The following is a 14,597-nucleotide window of genomic DNA, read 5'->3' on the forward strand; positions in this document are numbered from 1 at the left end:
GGACATGCTTCCTCTTGCAATACAGATGTTTTAATCTCTAGTGATTCCTTGGTTTTGAACAGGTTATGAATGGTCATGCTTCTATCACAAGCAATCCTCTATCTAACAAGAAGGACGAGGAAACATCTACCATGAGCACGTTACCATGTGCTCACTATGCACTAGTGTGTTTTGTCCCTTCTGCTGTATTAATAGCATTAGCTATTTATGTCCAAGCATGACCCTGGACTAAACGAATCATGAGTTAAACATGTGACCCATGTCAATTCAGATATGCTTCTAGAATGCTTGTGCTCTCATGGTACAAGGTTGATTTTTAAAAATTCAAATGCAAAAAATCTAACATAAACTGTAATGTGTTGGTATGCTGATTTTGGTAGTGGAGGGTCAAAGTTCTACTGCACTATTAAGCAGTGATTTTTCCTCATCTATAGACAGAGATTCACAAGTATTTTTCCAGAAGAAAAGATAATTTTTCATGATGGAGTTGAATATGTAAAACTGAGTAAGGAGCACAGCTTGTCACTGTAAGGTTTAGATAAGAACACAGTTGAAATGCAAGGTTCATACCGCTAGCTGACAAGCAATTACATGCCATCAAATAAGTTATATGCAAATTTTTCTCTGACTGGCAATAACTGAAGATTTACTTTCTGCCAAAGCATTTGTTCTCATAGTCTTGTAGTAGAAAGTCTCCTTCTGAAGGTATACCTGTGCGTTTGGAGGGGTCATTGTTGCAACACAAATTTCCTTTGTTATTCTTAAGCACTGCATGTCTCACAATTTCCCTCAGGCCCAAGCACTAGGGACTTAGCCAGGATTGTTAAAGCCGAAGCTCTGTAACCAATGGCTATAGCATTCAACTGCAGGTTGCCCAGTGGAGCTGTTAACCCATTTGGGTTTAACTATTGACAGTGTATCCCACAGCTGATTTATAGGAGGCAGGAGCACATTATTCATCCTAGTCTGGGGATTAACTAAGAAGAAAAGGGGAGATATTCTGAACACTGGAAAAATCTTTTTCATGGCCACGGCTGGCCGAACAAGGTGGTTTCTTGTCTCTTGCTCCTCCTCCAGACTGACAGCTACTCTATGCCCATACAAATATTCCCCAGACATGACTCAACAGAGTGGCAGTCAATGTAAATACAGAGAAAGGAAGTAGTGCTTACTACTCTGTCATCCTTCTATGAGGGTGCTATGTGAGGAATGTGCCTTAATTACAGTAAAACACTGCCTGACTTGATGTTAATATAGTAGCATGGTACTGATCTACACATGGAGGAAGTGCAAAGAAGGAGTCTCCAGATGCATGTCTAAACCCATTTTGAAGGGAGCAAGATCATAGAATCATAGGATAGTTAGGGTTGGAAAGGACCTTAAGATCATCTAGTTCCAATCCCCCTGCCATGGGCAGGGACACCTCACAGTAAATCATGCCACCCATGGCCTTCAACCTGGCCTTGAACACCGCCAAGGATGGAGCATTCACAACCTCCCTGGGCAACCCATTCCAGTGCCTCACCACCCTCTCAGTAAAGAATTTCTTCCTTATATTCAATCTAAACTTCCTCTCTTTAAGTTTTAACCCGTTACCCCTTGTCCTGTTACTACAGTCCCTAATGAGGAGTCCCTCCCCAGCATCCTTGTAGGCCCCCTTCAGATACTGGAAGGCTCCTATGAGGTCTCCACGCTGCCTTCTCTTCTCCAGGCTGAACAGCCCCAACTTTCTCAGCCTGTCTTCATACGGGAGGTGCTCCAGTCCCCTGATCATCCTTGTGGCCCTCCTTTGGACTTGTTCCAACAGTTCCATGTCCTTTTTATGTTGAGGACACCAGAACTGCACACAATACTCCAAGTGAGGTCTCACAAGAGCAGAGTAGAGGGGCAGGATCACCTCCTTCGACCTGCTGGTCACGTTCCTCTTGATGCAGCCCAGGATACAGTTGGCTTTCTGGGCTGCGAGCACACACACTGAAGCTGACTCATGTTCATTTTCTCATCGAACACCCCCAAGTCCTTCTCTGCAGGGCTGTTCTGAATCTCTTCTCTGCCCAACCTGCAGCTGTGCCTGGGATTGCTCCGACCCAGGTGTAGGACCTTGCACTTGTCCTTGCACATCAGCCCACCTCACAAGTGTGTCAAGGTCCCTCTGGATGGCATCCCTTCCCTCCAGCGTATCAACTGAACCACACAGCTTGGTGTCATCGGCAAACTTGCTGAGGGCGCACTCAATCCCACTGTCCGTGTCACCGACAAAGATGTTGAACAAGACCGGTCCCAACACCGATCCCTGAGGGACACCCCTCGTTACCGGTCTCCAGCCGAACATTGAGCCATTGACCACAGCTCTTTGCGTGCAACAGCCTTTGTGGAGGTGCTGAAGCACTAGTAACTCTAGGTAGACCACTGAAGGGAAACACTTTCCTAACACTGGAATAGCAAAGGATGAAGAGTTTAAACCTTATTCTTTACAGCATTCATTTATTAGGAGTACAAGTTTCTGCAGTGAAGGAGCCACTTGACACTGGAGGATTCATGATCATGTTTGAAGAGCTAATAGTTCTTCAGTCTCTGAGTTTGAAAACAGACTGAAAAAACTCAAGGTCCTGTTTTAGTCTCCTACAGGAGTCATAGTTTTCACCATCAGTTAAGACCTGATATAACTGTTTACTTAGAGTCTCCATGTGCAAACAAAGTAAGGAATTGCAGCTTGAGGAAGCAGGGTCAATTTTGCTCTAAAGTCTTAAGTGACTGTGGGAGCACAAACTGGCTTCTCAGGCTCTTGAAAATATGTGGATAGCCAGTATCAGAGATGCCTGCAGAGTTTTTGTAGATCCTTGGCAAAGAGGAGAATGAATCTGCTCCAAACTCCAGTGCTGCTCTAAAGAAGCATTCTAAAGAAGTGAATTTACTAGTGATGTGGGTGTTGGTCTGTTTTCCAAAGTAGCAAGTGATAGGGTGGGAGGAAATGGCCTTAAGTTGCAACAGGGGATGTTTAGGTTGGATATCAGGAAAAATTTCTTCACCAAAAGAGTTGTCCAACATTGGAACAGGCTGCCCAGGTAAGTGGTGGAGTCTCTGTCCCTGGAGGTATCTAAAAGACATGGAGATGTGGTGCATAAAGACATGGTTTAGTGGTGGACATGGCAGTGTTAGGTGGACTTGATGATCTTAAGGGTCCATTCCAACCTTAATGATTCTATGAGTCTATGAACACAGAACCATCTTCTCCCTGGATGAGAGGGGAGACTGAAGGCATCTCACTACAGCAGGGAAGTGAAGGGATAAATTCGATAACTCTTCAAGAAAATGGTGTCCTGATGCTATCTGACACAGGAGGCAGAAGATAAAGTGGCATTAAGCTGAAGAGCAGAACTGAGCCTTGGATTCTCAGTAACAACACTGCATCAGCTGTATACTCCACACATGAGAAATGTTAGGATTAAGTGATGAGCACAGGGGAAAACCTGGGCAGCAAGATGATCCCATTCAGTTTTAGAAGAATGCAAACAAATTCTTATCAAGAATCAGACCCTTAAGTAGCAGATGATATCTTATTTATGCTGCTAAATCCCTTCTGGAATTAGTCCATCCCTTATTTTGCTCAGCGCGATCTAAATAAAAGTTGTCCAGTTCCTCTTTGCTTCACAGTGAAAAATCTGACCAGCTGGTGAGTGAAGCTGCTTTAAGATGTATCAACCCTGCAGACCTTTGCTGCCTTTTGTTTTAGTGTTCAATAATGATTTCTTATGTAATTCCCTTTATGTTAATTTCTGCTTTTTAGTCTTAATTATAATGTAAATAACAGTTAAAGAGAGCCTCAGTTATCTGCAGGCAGATTTCAGCTCTGTGGGTTGTTAGGCAACAGAAGAGTTAACCAGTAGAGTTTTTGAAAACTTACCTCAGCCAAATACGTAACCATACTTAAAGTAATATCAGCAAATGCTTCATGAAGATAACGGCAAACCACATTTACCCAGGTGGCACAGTCTCTTGTATAGCTGTGTGTTTTATAAAGGGTCATGACATGTGCAAGATTTGATAGCTTGGGATTCTTCTCTTCCAGACAAACCTAATTGAATATAAATGTCAAAACACATTAAGAACCAGGCAACTGCATTTATGGGTTTGAGGACATACAAAACAGTAAGTAACTTTGATACCTGAGCAATCCTTTCAGCTATATCTTTACAAAACTGGTTTGGGCTGTCAAAATGCTGAATTAAATGAGGCAGAAGACACAAAACATTCAGTGGAAATCCTAGAAGAAAAATACAGAACAAAATGTGTATTTGGACAGCAAGAGTCGTAGTGATCTTTAAGTTGGTGTTTTGTGGGAAGTCACTGTTTCAATACTACATTAGCCATAAACCCACACATACCGTTCAGTTGATCATGCCACTGGCCACGCCACATTTGTCTTAAAGGGCCTTAGTTTGAAAATCCAGTACATCATTTAGGCAACAGTACTGTTAGGAAGCATGAACCTATTTATATAAATATTACCACAAAAAGAGCTATTTACAATATAAAATATCTCACAAAAGTATATAATTTATTCTTGTTAGTGAGTATGTTTATCTTTTCCACTTAACTGTCTTACTGACAGTCTTAACTGGTGGCATTTCTTTTACTGGTGCTAAAACACAAAAAGTAATTCAGTGAATACTGATAAATGAACTTTTGCTTTGGTCAGGCTGCCAGGCACAGCTTCCATTGTTTTATACTGTTCAAGTTAATAATAATAATGAATCAAAATTCTGCTGTAACTGGCAGAATGAGACTACTCAAATGGGTGTTTTTGAAGCTAGGAAGTGGCTCCTGCACCAAGTGCCAGCTGCTGTCATTAGCATAAGGGCTTTGCCTGGAGCTGGGATTCAGCTTTTCTGTAACAGCTCATAGCTTAAAGCTGATGAAATACAGGCAGCAGCTGTAACTGGGGGACATAACAAAATCTGCTCTAGTTCAAGTAGGAGCTTAGAGCTCAGAAGCCAAGAGATAGATTCAGACACAATTTGGTTTTTGAAAAGAAAGAATCTAATCTATGAAAATGACTTTCTAAACATTCATTCCCTCTCCTTCTACGCTATTAAACAAGTTGTCTAAGTTAGAGGCATAATTTCCCTAGGCTTCCTCTATACTCAGAGAAAAGAAAAGATACCTGCAGATGGTACCGTCACATCCCATGTGTGAACTACCCAATCAAAGTCTGGAACACAGGCACCACACAGTTAAGAGATGGGCAGACTGTTCATAGCATTCATTCCCTTACTATGAATCTAAACTTGTTATGACTTAATTGTAAAGCCTGCTCAGTTGTCTTAATATCTGTGTTTCTGACTGAAACAGAAGAGTAAAAATCTGAAACAATACAGAAAATCTCTTCAAGAAAAATAATTAAGAAGTAGTCAATAACTGGGTTAATAAGGTCTACATAATTGGGAATTTCAAAATGTTACCTTACCTCCCTATAGCCCAGGCCTCTCCCCTCACTCACTAATGTGCTATTATAGTTTACCTGAAAAGTGCACAAGAGTTTTTAATATTTATATTTCTAGGGAAAATCCCATGAAACACTAATTTAAAATTAAGTCATTTGAAATATTCTGAAAATAATTAAATGGATAAACTGGTCATAATAGGTTCTAGAACATTTGACAACATCTCCTTACATATTTACTTTGTCAGCACTCAAACTATACGCTGCTAAGCCCTAGAAATGAAATGTTAAATAATACATGACTGCATTCCTCCAAAACCTTGTTGTGCAATAGACTGGCTTTTCAGAAACATCCTATATTGTTATGAAATCTCCAAGAAGCCCACCCAGCTCAAAGCAAAAGTACAGCATGTTATATTAGAAGACAACAAAAATGCACCGTTTCTGTTTTGTTTAGATAGCCTACAAAAGTCTGTCATCAAATGTCAAAGCAATGGAAACTGAAACAGAGGAAAGAATACTGGTTTTACCTATAGCTTGAGAGGAATCCACCATGGATATTCGAGACACTGGTGTCAGCAAACTGAAGAGCTGCAGTGTGAGATCAGTGGTAGTAAGGGAGGTGAATCCTTTCAGGAGTAGCTGCTGAAGCCCTGAGAAGTCTGCCCACTTCAGCTGTCCTTGTAGCTTCTCTAACTTCTCCCGGTTTTCAGCTTTATCTAGTGGCAAGTGAGCCAGAAGTTTATTCAGTAACCGCAATGCCATTAGATATTCAAACTCAAAATCTGATTCCATTAAGGCCACAGCAACCCAGAAGATGGTGGCCAGGAGGTTGGTCGGATTGTTAATATGGGATGGGTCAGTAAGACTGTCCTTTAGAGAAGATGAACTTCTTGTTTTAGAGGACAGGCCTTGTTGGGTGCATGCTTGAATTCTGTCTAGTGTGGCACTGCGTGGGGGGTCCGAGGACTTGTCCACATCTCCAAACTTTTTGGGTACAGAGAAGCTCCTCTGGTGCCTGCTTCGTTCAGCAGTGGCTGTGTTACCACTAGCAGGATTTACATTCAGCTGTCCCGTGCTCTTCCGGTTTGCGGTAAGTTTGGTGCTTGATGTTAAATCTGGTGAAGATGAACTGAAACCAAAATATATAACATACACTGCAATGTGTGAATGCACAGCTTGAAACTTGTACATATTCACAGAATCATAGAATAGTTAGGGTTGGAAAGGACCTTAAGATCATCTAGTTCCAACCCCCCTGACATGGGCAGGGACACCTCACACTAAACTATGTCACCCAAGGCTCTGTCCAACCTGGCCTTGAACACCGCCAGGAATGAAGCATTCACAACTTCCTTTGGCAACCCCTTCCAGTGACTCACTACCCTCTCAGTAAAGAACTTCCTCCTTATATCCAATTTAAACTTCCTCTGTTTAAGTTTTAACCTGTTACCCCTTGTCCTGTCACTACAGTCCCTGATGAATAGTCCATCCCCAGCATCCTTGTAGGCCCCTTCAGATACTGGAAGGCTGCTATGAGGTCTCCACGCTGCCTCCTCTTCTCCAGGCTGAACAGCCCCAACTTTCTCAGCCTGTCTTCATATGGGAGGTGCTCCAGTCCCCTGATCATCCTTGTGGCCCTCCTCTGGACTTGTTCCAACAGTTTCCATGTCCTTTTTATGTTGAGGACACCAGAACTGCACACAATACTCCAAGTGAGGTCTCACAAGAGCAGAGCAGAGGGGCAGGATCACCTCCTTCGACCTGCTGGTCATGCTCCTTTTGATGCAGTCCAGGATACGGTTGGCTTTCTGGGCTGTGAGCACACACTGCTGCCTCATGCTAAGTTTCTCATTTATCAAACTGCAAATAAATATTTAAATAGGAAAAGGAAAACTTCACACTGTCTACTGCAGCCTGTCACTTTTTTTTTCCATAGGTCTCACAGACATGGCTAAAGTGAGGTTCATGTGGCACTGCACCAAACCAGAGCAGGACAGCTTACAGTCTAGGCAAGTAAGAACAAAATGCGGATAAGAAACACAGAGCTGTGAAATGACGTGTGGCAATGTGCATATAATGAGGCAGTGGTAGAATTGAAAACAATTTTGGCTGTCAGTTTGCAGAACTGCACACTTAATATCATGAAACATTGAAAGAAAAGATGCAGTTAGGAGGACAGGCTCCTACCGTGATAACACTGTCAAAAGATCACTGTTCTTCAAACACTCAGACAGATTATCCACAGCTGCTTCCAAAGTAAGTAGTGCTTCCATTACATACCCCTATCAATATATGAGGTTAATCATTTCAACAAAAACATTCAAAACAGTGAACATTTTAAAATCTTCAGCTCATAAAAGGAATAGGCACCTACTGAAAACCTATAATTTCTCCTGAAAAAAGAACAACATTCACATCAATGCCACTGCTCTGAACATTAAAATGTCACTACAACTGTGTTTTATTTTCTGCCTCTGAGTGATCTATGAGGGCATTCTAGAAGGGCACATATCTCACCAGGGGACTGGTAATGGCACACAGAACCTCTGACTTGTAGGTCACTGATTTAAATTCTGCACAAGCAGTTGTGACAGAATATTACTGTCATCTTGTGGCAGTTTCATTATGTGAGTAACATATGGAGGTGACGTCAGTCTATTTCTTTTTAAGAGCTAGTAGTTCTCTTTATTGAGTCTTGAATCTTGCAATAAATAGTCCCTGACTGTAAAATTTCTGTCTGTTTAGCTAAATCAAGTGAACATCATAGTTCAGTAAGAGAGGACTGTATCAAATCAGGTCAGCATAGGTTTTGTACTATTATGGATAGTGTGGATTTTTTTATTCCAACAGATGTTAGCATTTGAGAAATGAGGTAGTGTCTACTTCACATTGTCAGATTACATCAGCAGAGAGGATGATGGGCTCCTTAAGCACAAATTAATGATGTGAAAATTGAAAAAATGATCATCATGAAGATTTAATTTTGAGTGACATTTACTAGATGTTTTATAGTTGCTCTCTCTAGAGCTATAAGATCGTAACAGCCTGACAAAGGCATTGATAAGGTACATATGAATTCAGTGAACTCAGAGGTAACCTTTTCTAAGGCCACATTCTACTTTGCATCACTTGACTCCAGAACACCTTATTAAGACAGTAATTTTAAGTTAAGTATACAGTAAATCAACAGTACTAAGAAGCTTATGTGCACATTCCTACCTGAATCTCATCTCCATGCTCTCCAATAACTTCTACCAATCTTGACAGGAGGTCTGACAATGCATGTGCAGAAAGGGGCTGCTTCAGGGCCCTGAATATCTGGAAAGAGCGACCTGCGTAATGTCTTGAAGAGCTTGAAAGAGCTGTTTGCAAAGCAACTTCACTCAGATGCTGCTCCAAATGAAAACCTAAGCAAAGAACAGTGTGCCAATTATGATTTTTTTTGTTAATGACAGACTTTACTGTGGGTCATAAGCAGCCTGAACCAGCTCTGTGGGGAGGATATGCACTGTAATGTATCCTGCAAACCCTGTGAAAAATGGAGAGGTAGCAATGTTTGAGAGAACTTCCCACTGTTTATTTGACACAGAATGTAAGAAAATAAACTGCAAAACCAAAATTCTGGGCCTGTAAACGCTTGCCAGCAAAAACCTGAAATTATTAATCTGATTTCATTTTTTTTACAACTCCTGGACAAACTTTCAAGCCATCCACTATTCTTGCTGGCAGCAACATGGTAACTTCTGAACACTCCCAAACCTAAAGCCGAGCTAAAGCAGGATTCTTTTTATTAGCCTCAGAAGGCTTTGGATAAGATCTTAAATACCAGTGCTATATGCTGCTTTGATCTCGGAAGATACTTAATTAGTGACCGTGTTGGTTTTGAACATACATTTCCTAAGCTCTAAAACTGTAATAAATTAAAACTAAACTTTTATTGCCAGAAAAAAATTAACGAAGTACATTTACTTAGTCCGTGTGATATATTTTACCAACAGGAAACAGAGGATCTTTTATCTGGTAGAATCAATTAAAAGACTTTCTACCAACAGCTTTGAAGAAATATTTGATTCAACATTCAGCCACAGTACAGTCTACCATGACTTTTTTAAAGCAGTTCTTTCATATGTCATACATCCTTGTTAAGACACACAACACATTGTGCTTCTGCATAAGCAGATCTACTGAGTCATAGGATAAACATTCAGTGTGACCTTGAGGGAATGTTTTTTTAGTTATGAAAGGAAAAAAAATTACTACCTGATTTGGAATCTTTAAACACAGATACAACATGACGCAGAAAGTTAGTGAGCTGTTCAGCACTCTTGGTGTTCTGATTTTTCGGTGTGATATCTTCATGGCACCAAAGTGGACCAAATGCCCTTAAAGAAATACATAACAAAGTGCAAAATTTATTTGAGTTATCTGAAATAAATGTAATCTGTTAAAAAATATAAACTGTAAAGGCAATTACATATTTCCAGGACCACTGCCTGGAAAACATGCAACTGAACAGAACTTTATCAGCAAAATACAAGAAAATAAATATTCCTACACTGTATTTTACAAAACCAGTCTTGTAAAATATAAGTTATACTATTTAGAGAGCAGCAGAAGCAAATCCATGGCTTTTAATTTAACATGCCTAGGATCTGTTAGCTGTAGTCAGTAGTTAATATTGCTTTCACCAAGGCCTTTCACTATGGCCTGTACATTTTAGATCTAGTTTTATAATAATAAAACTGTCTTCTTCCATTAGCTCATTGTTGAACATAGTACTGTCAGTCAATTAAACATTTTATTCCCATCAGACAAGATTTTTTTTCTGCTGTTCCTGACACTGTAGTTCTTTTAAGTACCTATCTACTTCTATAAGTATCAATAAAAGAGGAATGGGAGTCTGTAATTACTATAAAAGTTCAGTCATTTTCCTCTGAGTTTTTTAAGTTGCTACAGATAATTGTAGAGAAGACGTGAAAGTATAGAGTACAAATGCATCCTCTGCTTATCTCCATTACCTGGTTGTCAGAAACTCAATTAATTTGTTTGCTTTCTCATCTGTTTCAGCAGCAGTATCCATGTCCTCAACCTCTTGTGTAATCTGTGGGAGATTTCCACTGCTGCTTCCCAGACTGATACTGGAGGAGGTAGAGCTGGAGCTCAAGCCTGAGTCTGGCACCGGAGATGACTGGTATTCCCGCAAAAAGTCAAAGCCACCTGCCAGTGAAAAGAGGGGAGATAAAGGTGGAATGCACTGTTAAGCCAGCATTGCAGATTAAATTATCTGCCAAGCAGCTCTTTTCAGAGTCAGCAGCAGAAACCTTTTACTGGGAAACATGGGGAAGAACACGTGCAAAGCACCAGTGTCAAATGCCAATGGGAGTGAAAATGGTACTGTGGTTCTAAACATGCAGAATCCAATATTAAATGAAAAATACTGAAGTCAAGATTTATTTCTTTTTACTGAACAAGGGCCACAGTACTTGAAAAAACAAATGTTGCAGGGTATTTTACATTCAGAAGTATGACTTTCTGTAAAGTGAATTTTGAAGTTGGCTTAAGTGCATGTAAAGTTCAGCTCACTTCTCTGGGCTAGTCTGACGAAGAAAAAGCATCTGCAGGGTGGAAAGTTTTAGAACAATGATGATCTCCTAATTTTACAAATGTAATGAAAATCAAGATGCAAATGCTTAAGGCTTCTGTTCAACACCTTTAGTAACTGTAAACATTGGAGTACTCACACTAAATATTTTCAGCATTAAGATTAAACATCTTAGTAAGAGTTCTGCTAGATCAAAAACTTGCCACACAACTTAAGATCTGAAATTAGAAACTAAGACCAGTTTTTTTAAGATTAGATTGGTTGTGGTCTTAGGCTGGCTGTATCAACAACAGAAAAACTGGACTTGCAAGAACACTGGGAGCAGGAGTCCCAGACCTGCAGACAAAATCCACTGCAGGTCAGGAGACCTAATTTAGTTGCCTGACATTCAGGAACAAACCTGAACCAAAGAATTTTCAGTTATGAATTTTTGCTATGGCTACTCACCCACACTCTCACACTTAATATTAGCTACTCAAAAAAAGAGTACAAATAAAAAGTTTTAGTAACTTCTTGGACTTCAGAGGCTCAGACACGGGTACTAATTTTGTTTTTCAGACACAAGAGTGAAAAGTGTTTTTCATTTTGGCAGAAAAGCAGTAATATAATTTTAATGTAAGAATTTTATTCTGTATTTAATAATTCATGGATATGTGTTGGAAAAGAGATCTACACAATTCAAGAAAGGAAGTTCATGTATGAGGCAATTTTGCATAGACATTATTCAGAATGAAACTGTAATTGTTGTGTAAGATTTTAAGACAACCTGAATAATTCACAAATTACAAATACAAAGGAAACAGATATTTGTGAAATACACTGCACTCTGTGGCAGTTATCTCTTTTCAATTCTCTTTCAAATGGCCAAATTAATTCATTAATCATAGAATCATAGAATAGTTAGGGTTGGAAAGGACCTTAAGATCATCAAGTTCCAACCCCCCTGACATGGGCAGGGACACCTCACTCTAAACCATGCCAACCAAGGCCTCATCCAACCTGGCCTTGAACACCGCCAAGGATGGAGCATTCACAACCTCCCTGGGCAACCCATTCCAGTGCCTCACCACCCTCTCAGTAAAGAATTTCTTCCTTATATCCAATCTAAACATTCCCTCTTTAAGTTTTAACCCGTTACCACTTGTCCTGTCACTACAGTCCCTGATGAATAGTCCATCCCCCCAGCATCCTTGTAGGCCCCCTTCAGATACTGGAAGGCTCCTATGAGGTCTCCACGCTGCCTTCTCTTCTCCAGGCTGAACAGCCCCAACTTTCTCAGCCTACCTCCATACGGGAGGTGCTCCAGTCCCCTGATCATCCTCATGGCCCTCCTCTGGACTCATTCCAACAGTTCCATGTCCTTTTTATGTTGAGGACACCAGAACTGCACACAATACTCCAAGTGAGGTCTCATGAGAGCAGAGTAGAGGGGCAGGATCACCTCCTTCGACCTGCTGGTCATGCTCCTTTTGATGCAGCCCAGGATAGAGTTGGCTTTCTGGGCTGCGAGCACACACACTGAAGCTGACTCATGTTCATTTTCTAATCTGAAATAGCTACTCCTTCTTCTCATTACTTTAATTTTTTTTTTTTTTTGTGGCTCATAAAACATAATAATCAGTTACCAAGTAATATTGTTCATAAAGCTAAGGTATTTATAACTTCTGGTTATATTCCTAAAGAACCACAGAAATGCCACTAATTTGATAATGCCATTTCTAACTATACTGTAAAGCTCCTGACCATCTCCCAGACAACTATTCCTGCCTCCATAACTCTACTTTGGTTCTGTGATTCCTTCAAATCTCAACAGTATTCTTGATTTTAGTAATATTACCTGACAATAGCCAATCTAGATAGCAGCTTTCTACAAACTGTTACCAGCCAACTCCTTAAAAACAGGTAAATTGCTAAAAGTTAACAGAACACCCATCACAGCTGAGGTCTGAAGTACTGCTCCTAATGTGAAAACAGATCTCAGGACAGAAATGAAGTGTATCTGTGATATAAAGCAGGGTGTATATAATGTAAAATCTAACTTAATAACGGAAAATCTGAGCTGCATATTCATCCTGTGTTGGAGTTATTTGTTCACTTCTTTTGAATGTTGAGGAGTGATTGCCCTCATTTAAAGTAGTCCTGGCTCCCTGAGGAGGAAGTTAGTAAGTTATTAGCTGTATTAATGTTTAAAATTCTACATTGTATATTTTGCTTTCCATCAGATAGCTTTTTCACTATTATGAAAAATTATCTAATAATAATTTGGGTACATCTCTAGGGGAGTTCACATGGAATTAATATTAATGGGACCTTTAATGTTTGCCACTTTACTACTTTATCAAACGGTGATATTTTAGGAAATTAACCTTGATTTCCTACTTTCAAAAACCTCACAGTATAATGCAATTTTAGTTTCTTCTTTTGCTTTTTTACCGGTATAAAGATATTCAGGTAAGTATGCTGGTTGTACTGTCAAAGTCTTGATCTCGTTCATCTCTCTGGTCTGAAGAAGCACTGATGCAATGGCTTGATAGTTGCTATTGCAAGATAATGCAATTAGAACGTGAAGCAGTAATTTTTTACTGTGTTCAAAGACCTCAGGGCGGTAATGGTCAAGACCTAAAAGAAAAGGTTACAGTAATCACTGAATATGAAATAATAATAAACAAATTCACATTCCAGAAATAGCAAAAATTCCAAGGCAGTTCATGACAACAGTGCAAACAAACAAAAGATGTAGTATTTCCAGACATAGTTACTAGTGTTTTTACTTAAATGTATGTGTATATTTAGTTTCCAGACAGAGGTCCCATACAGAAGGTACAAAACAATGTGAGGCAATACAACTTTATGCATTGTCTCACTAAAGTGTTAATTTGACAGGGCTGGAAACCCTTTAAAGACAAGAAATTCTCGATGGTGGTGTAATTACATTGCTTATCTCAGTATCTGGCTTTTTTGCATAGACATCAGTTTTACAACATGTCCAAACAGTCAGAGAAAGATAACGATTTATTAAAAGAACTGATAGAAAAAATCCCTTGAACTTCAGCTACCAGTAAGTAGCATGAGAAATTACCCACTAGCTCAGGATGCAGAACAGAATTGGAAAGCCTAGCACTGAAATACTCTGATATGGTTACCATTACTGCTGTTCGTAAGATTTAAACACAACCTGGATAATTCACAAATTAAAAATATAAAGGAAACAGATGTTTGTGAAATACACTGCACTCTGTGGCAGTAATAATTTTCAATTCTCTTTCAGCATCTTCCGGGATATTTAAAAATACTTTCTTCTGTTTAGGGGCAGTTTCAGTGCTGAAAAACTGGATTATTTTCTTCTTTAGCTCCTCTCTTCTCAGGATATATTCCTCTTTAAAAAGTAGCTTCTTCATCACTCTAAGTGGCAGCAGTGAACAGGTCTTTCAAATCAAGTGTTCTCGAATACAGTCCAATCATGCTGGTTTTGTCTGGCCTGCAAAAATGAAGCTGCTCATACTGCCACAGTCTCAGCAATGTGTCTTTGGCTCCTATGGGCAGGTATTT

At 39.9% G+C, this 14,597-nt stretch overlaps 1 protein-coding gene across 2 annotated transcripts in view; it reads right to left on the reverse strand.

Moving 5' to 3' along the window:
• Window positions 1-14,597, reverse strand: part of FRY (FRY microtubule binding protein) — a gene marked incomplete at both ends in the record, with an annotated part of 167,064 nt that overhangs the window by 36,463 nt on the left and 116,004 nt on the right. For both annotated transcript variants that reach the window (XM_080614000.1, XM_080614001.1), the window contains 8 exons: window positions 3,905-4,075; window positions 4,167-4,264; window positions 5,974-6,575; window positions 7,634-7,728; window positions 8,666-8,853; window positions 9,707-9,828; window positions 10,465-10,663; window positions 13,482-13,667. In XM_080614000.1, coding sequence (XP_080470126.1) covers window positions 3,905-4,075; window positions 4,167-4,264; window positions 5,974-6,575; window positions 7,634-7,728; window positions 8,666-8,853; window positions 9,707-9,828; window positions 10,465-10,663; window positions 13,482-13,667 — 1,661 coding nt within the window. The remainder of the gene's footprint in view (window positions 1-3,904; window positions 4,076-4,166; window positions 4,265-5,973; window positions 6,576-7,633; window positions 7,729-8,665; window positions 8,854-9,706; window positions 9,829-10,464; window positions 10,664-13,481; window positions 13,668-14,597) is intronic.

The sequence above is a fragment of the Psittacula echo genome (genome assembly GCF_963264785.1).
Source record: "Psittacula echo genome assembly, chromosome: 3".
NCBI lineage: Eukaryota > Metazoa > Chordata > Aves > Psittaciformes > Psittacidae > Psittacula > Psittacula echo.